At 46.0% G+C, this 6,645-nt stretch overlaps 1 protein-coding gene across 3 annotated transcripts in view; it reads left to right on the top strand.

The window, feature by feature from the left end:
- Positions 1-346: 346 nt before the first annotated feature.
- Positions 347-6,645, top strand: part of supt5h (SPT5 homolog, DSIF elongation factor subunit) — a 73,565-nt gene continuing 67,266 nt past the window's right edge. For all 3 annotated transcript variants that reach the window (XM_083773005.1, XM_083773004.1, XM_083773006.1), the window contains exons 1-3: positions 347-488; positions 2,163-2,319; positions 3,464-3,529. In XM_083773005.1, coding sequence (XP_083629131.1) covers positions 399-488; positions 2,163-2,319; positions 3,464-3,529 — 313 coding nt within the window. In that variant the 5' untranslated portion in view covers positions 347-398. The remainder of the gene's footprint in view (positions 489-2,162; positions 2,320-3,463; positions 3,530-6,645) is intronic.

Consider the following 6,645-nt stretch of genomic DNA (forward strand, 5'->3'; position numbering starts at 1 on the left):
GAGCGGTTTTGAAGGAGTCAAGGGATTCACATGTCTTAATGACTGTTGGTAGGGCGTTCCACATTTTGGTGGCATAGGAGCGAAAATAATTTAGTCCCTTGTTCCGAATCTGGGTTGTACATGGTTTGTTGCACTCCCTCTGGTGTTGTGGGTGTGGGTCAGAATGGTATATATATATATATATATATATATATATATATATATATAGCCTATATATTTTTTTTAATATATATATTTATATATTTCTAGGGCAACGCTCCCCCCTGCTGTCTGACGTCAGCTCAGTTTCCGGTCCTGAAGTCTCGCGGCTCCTCCAGTGAGCGTGCACAGTGTGTGTGTTGTCAGAGAGAGAGAGAACACTGTTTACCTCCATCCTCCCTTCCTCTCTGTGCAGAAACATGTCGGACAGCGAGGAGGACAGCGACTTCTCTGACGCCCAGAGCGACGCGCAGGGAAGCAGCGACGGAGAGGCTGTGGAGGACAACGAGGTACACACACACACACACACACACACACACACACACACACACACACACACACACACCATGATGCTAAGCTACATGCTAACGACTCATAATAACTATCACACACACACACACACACACACCATGATGCTAAGCTACATGCTAACTACTCATAATAACTATCACACACACACACACACACACTATGATGCTAAGCTACATGCTAACTACTCATAATAACTCACAAACACACCATGATGCTAAGCTACATGCTAACGACTCATAATAACTATCACACACACACACCATGATGCTAAGCTACATGCTAACGACTCATAATAACTATCACACACACACACACACACACACACACACACACACCATGATGCTAAGCTACATGCTAACGACTCATAATAACTAACACACACACACACACACACACACACCATGATGCTAAGCTACATGCTAACGACTCATAATAACTATCACACACACACACACACACACACTATGATGCTAAGCTACATGCTAACTACTCATAATAACTAACACACACACACACACACACACACACACACACACACACACACACACACACACACACACCCACCATGCTAAATGCTATAACCGTTAGCTGGTAAGGCAAACGAAGCTCTGTGTGTGTGTGTGTGTGTGTGTGTGTGTGTGTGTGTGTGTCTGTGTGTGCGCGTGCGTGCGTGTTGTGTTCTGGTTGAAGGTTCAGCTGCTAGCTTCTTTCAGTTAGCTGGTGCTAATGAAGCTTCTTTCAGTTAGCTGGTGCTAGTGAAGCTTCTTTCAGTTAGCTGGTGCTAATGATGCTTCTTCCAGTTAGCTGGTGCTAATGATGCTGATTTCCTTCCATTACTTCATGTGGTTCTCAAAGGGCGGTCCGGGGACCCCCACCGGTCGTCTGAGTGTGTACACATGGAACCGCACGTCCATTTGGTTCCATGTGTACACTCTCATCACAGTTTTACAATATAAATTAAATTGTGTGGGGGGGGGGGGGGGGGGGGGTACCAGAGATGGAAATGGCATTAAATGGGGGGGGGGGGGGGGGGGGGCAGTTTGAAACTCTATATTTTTGAGTCCATTCCATGTCATGAAAGGTGCTATTATTATTTTATTATCAGAGGAGAAATCATACAGGCTGTGCCAGGCTAACCCCTGTGATGTGTGTGTGTCACTGCCTTTGTGTGTGTGTGTGTGTGTGTGTGTGTGTGTGTGTGTGCATGTCTGTGTGTGACTGTGCATGTCTGTGTGTGACTGCGTGCGTGTGTGTGTGACTGTGTGTGACTGTGTGTGTGACTCTGTGTGTGTGTGTGTGACTCTGTGTGTGTGACTGTATGTGTGTGTGACTGTATGTGTGTGTGTGACTGTATGTGTGTGTGTGACTCTGTATGTGTGTGTGTGTGACTCTGTGTGTGTGTGTGTGTGTGTGTGTGTGTGTGACTCTGTATGTGTGTGTGACTCGTGTGTGTGTGACTCTGTATGTGTGTGTGTGTGACTCTGTGTGTGTGTGTGTGTGTGTGTGTGTGTGTGTGTGTGACTCTGTGTGTGTGTGTGTGTGACTCTGTGTGTGTGTGTGTGTGTGTGTGTGTGTGTGTGACTCTGTGTGTGTGTGTGTGTGTGTGTGTGTGTGTGTGTGTGTGTGTGTGTGCGTGTGTGTGCGTGTCTCAGGAGGAGACGGCCAGTCCTGTGGGCAGTGATAAGGTGGCCGAGGAGGAGGGGGAGGATCTGGAAGACGAGGACGAGTATGATGAAGAGGAGGAGGAAGATGACGACGACCGACCCCGAAAGAAGCCTCGCCACGGAGGCTTCATCCTGGACGAGGCTGGTACGACCACTACGCACAACGCACGCACAACGCACGCACGCGTGATCAGAGCTTCCGTTGCTCCAGACTGTACGACGGAAGCATTTATATTTGACTCATGATCAGAGCTTCCGTTGCTCCAGACTGTACGACGGAAGCATTTATATTTTACTCATGATCAGAGCTTCCGTTGCTCCAGACTGTACGACGGAAGCATTTATATTTTACTCGTGATCAGAGCTTCCGTTGCTCCAGACTGTACGACGGAAGCATTTATATTTTACTCGTGATCAGAGCTTCCGTTGCTCCAGACTGTACGACGGAAGCATTTATATATTACTCGTGATCAGAGCTTCCGTTGCTCCAGACTGTATGACGGAAGCATTTATATTTTACTCATGATCAGAGCTTCCGTTGCTCCAGACTGTACGACGGAAGCATTTATATTTGACTCATGATCAGAGCTTCCGTTGCTCCAGACTGTACGACGGAAGCATTTATATTTTACTCATGATCAGAGCTTCCGTTGCTCAAGACTGTACAACGGAAGCATTTATATTTTACTCATGATCAGAGCTTCCGTTGCTCCAGACTGTACGACGGAAGCATTTATATTTTACTCATGATCAGAGCTTCCGTTGCTCCAGACTGTATGACGGAAGCATTTATATTTTACTCATGATCAGAGCTTCCGTTGCTCCAGACTGTACGACGGAAGCATTTATATTTGACTCGTGATCAGAGCTTCCGTTGCTCCAGACTGTACGACGGAAGCATTTATATTTTACTCATGATCAGAGCTTCCGTTGCTCCAGACTGTAAGACGGAAGCATTTATATTTTACTCATGATCAGAGCTTCCGTTGCTCCAGACTGTAAGACGGAAGCATTTATATTTTACTCATGATCAGTGCTTCCGTTGCTCCAGACTGTATGACGGAAGCATTTATATTTTACTCATGATCAGAGCTTCCGTTGCTCCAGACTGTAAGACGGAAGCATTTATATAATCTACAGTTGATATTTTGAATCAACTGTAGATTTAGTCTACTGAATCAACTGTAGATTCAGTCGACTGAATCAACTGTAGATTCAGTCGACTGAATGAACTGTAGGGTTCATGTGGTCAGTGTGAAGTGTTGACCGTCTGTCCGTCTTCTGTCTAGACGTGGACGATGAGTACGAGGACGAAGACCCATGGGAGGAAGGAGCCGAGGACATTCTGGAGAAGGGTGAGCCCGCACACACACACACACACGCACACACACAGGCACACACACAGGCACACACACACGCACAATGTCAAACATGTCAGAACTGTATTTCGTGCAATTGGTGATCCAGACAAACGTATGGGTGTAATTGAAAAGGATTATGTTTTATCTATTTTTATTCAAATGACCATTCTTGTTGGTTTCACCTGTACTTACTGTATCTATATCTGGGTACTTACTGTATCTATATATGGGTACTTACTGTATGTATATATGTTTGCATATGCATCGTTTCTGGCTGTTGATTTTGTATAACATTACATTATGTGATAAATGTGTAACACATGGTTTTTGGGCTGGGCTGATCCTGGGCTCTAGGATTGTTAAAGGTATATTCAGTGATTTCACTCAAAAAACCTTAGGTTTCGTTTTTGGCTGTGGGACCCAGCCTTTCGTCCAATCAGGATAGAGAGTCAAAAACGAAACCTAAGGTTTTTTGACCCCCAGGGGTTAACTGGGGACAGGGAGGAACTCCTTATATGGCCAGCACACTCTATAGTAGGGAGGATTATCACAACAAAACAAAATAATAAGTGATATTTGAATTAAGTGAAATCACTGAATATACCTTTAATATTATTATTAATAAAGTAGAGGTGCACGATTATGAAATGATGACCGATCTCCGTTTATGTGCTTGTAGATCTGCTATTTTTCAATAGCTAATGTACAACATAATGCTTAGTTGAAAACACCAAAAGGGGTGTTCACCCAGAATGGGTTAATGAAGTATTCGATCATTAAAACTCATTCTGACCTGAGATCAGATTCATACGAGGTTTCCGCCGGACACACACTGGTCTGATGAACCCATTCTGACCTGAGATCAGATTCTAAAAATGTCAGTCGTTCTTCGATTTTTCAAAAATAGCAGACCTACAAGCTCGTATCGCGCCACTCGGTGGCGCGATATGAGCTTGTAGATCTGCTATTTTTAAATAGCTAAAGCATAACATGATGCCAACACCAAAATGGGTGCCCGGTCAGAATGGGTTAAATTAATGGCATATTATATACAATTTTCCAAGTGGTTGTTTTCACAACTGATTAACGAGATCATAGTATTCAGTACACAAATTAAATTTAGAATTATTTAAAAAAAAAAATGTATTTGTTTTGCTGGTGAAAACCGATTCAATAATCAGTTTTTTTTTTGGCATTTTTATGCCGATTATGCTACTGAATAATTAATTATTATATTATATTATAATTATGCTACTGAATAATTAATTATTATATTATATTATAATTATGCTACTGAATAATCGTGCATTCCTACTGGAAAGGTTTTGGAAAGTGGTCGTTAAGAATGCGAGGCGGGGTTGGCGAAAGGGCCTTTCTGTGTGGAGTTTGCATGTTCTCCCCGTGTCCCCTAGGGTAGGTACCCTCACATATTCTCCCCGTGTCCCCTATAGGGTAGGTACCCTCACATGTTCTCCCCGTGTCCCCTAGGGTAGGTACCCTCGCATGTTCTCCCCGTGTCCCCTAGGGTAGGTATACCCTCACATGTTCTCCCCGTGTCCCCTAGGGTAGGTACCCTCACATGTTCTCCCCGTGTCCCCTAGGGTAGGTACCCTCACATGTTCTCCCTGTGTCCCCTAGGGTAGGTACCCTCACATGTTCTCCCCGTGTCCCCTAGGGTAGGTATACCCTCACATGTTCTCCCCGTGTCCCCTAGGGTAGGTACCCTCACATGTTCTCCCTGTGTCCCCTAGGGTAGGTACCCTCACATGTTCTCCCCGTGTCCCCTAGGGTAGGTACCCTCACATGTTCTCCCCGTGTCCCCTAGGGTAGGTACCCTCACATGTTCTCCCTGTGTCCCCTAGGGTAGGTACCCTCACATGTTCTCCCCATGTCCCCTAGGGTAGGTACCCTCACATGTTCTCCCCGTGTCCCCTAGGGTAGGTATACCCTCACATGTTCTCCCCGTGTCCCCTAGGGTAGGTATACCCTCACATGTTCTCCCCGTGTCCCCCAGGGTAGGTATACCCTCACATGTTCTCCCCGTGTCCCCTAGGGTAGGTACCCTCACATGTTCTCCCCGTGTCCCCTAGGGTAGGTACCCTCACATGTTCTCCCCCCGTGTCCCCTAGGGTAGGTACCCTCACATGTTCTCCCCCCGTGTCCCCTAGGGTAGGTACCCTCACATGTTCTCCCCGTGTCCCCTAGGGTAGGTACCCTCACATGTTCTCCCCGTGTCCCCTAGGGTAGGTACCCTCACATGTTCTCCCCGTGTCCCATAGGGTAGGTACCCTCACAAAAAACATGCAGTAATCCTGGTCTCTAAACTGCCTCCCCCTGGCCAGCCGGGGCGCCTGATGGAGGGGAAAGGAACTGGTTGGAATAACGTGTTCCTTCCACGCGCTACGTCCAACCAGGGAAACTCCCCCCTGTCAGGTGTAAAGGAGCAACTTGGACACTCAGGCATGACGGAAGCATGAGTTCAAGTCCGTTGCTCTCCCCTTGTCCCCCATATATGGGGACTAGGTTGCTCTCCCCTTGTTCCCCATATATGGGGACTAGGTTGGTGGAGGGTGTGTAGAGCCCAGGATCACATTAGATGATTGGAAAATGGGTTAGATAATCGTGGGATAAAACATGTGTATAAAACAAATGAGTTGCTGGCTGGCTTTGTGACTGTGCTCTCCCTGTCTTCGCCCTCTCTCTGATCTGAAACGATGCATGTCCGACTCCTTCAGTCAACGGTAACTTTATGACCGACCGTATCATTGCTTTGAGCGATGTCACCCATCCATCCGTCCGTCCACCGTGTCTTAATGAGAGCCAACATCTCCGCTTGACACTTTTATTTCAGCATTTTTATTTTAGTTTTCCCATCCCATTCCAGCTCTGCTGCATTTTGGAAAAGTCTTGAATCTGTAGACCGTTTGTGTGACCGTCTCTCTCTGACCGAGGATAAGTCATTGAATGTGTTGTAGTTTTCGTTTTTCTTCCATGTCATTATTATGAAAGCAGGGAATCGTAGCTTCAAATTGACATATTGGTTGTTCATTTTGACCCACCAGTTTTGGACATATGGCTTATAGAGTAATGTCTGGTAGAGAAACAGAGAG

The sequence above is a fragment of the Protomyctophum parallelum genome (genome assembly GCF_964188405.1).
Source record: "Protomyctophum parallelum genome assembly, chromosome: 9".
Lineage (NCBI taxonomy): Eukaryota > Metazoa > Chordata > Actinopteri > Myctophiformes > Myctophidae > Protomyctophum > Protomyctophum parallelum.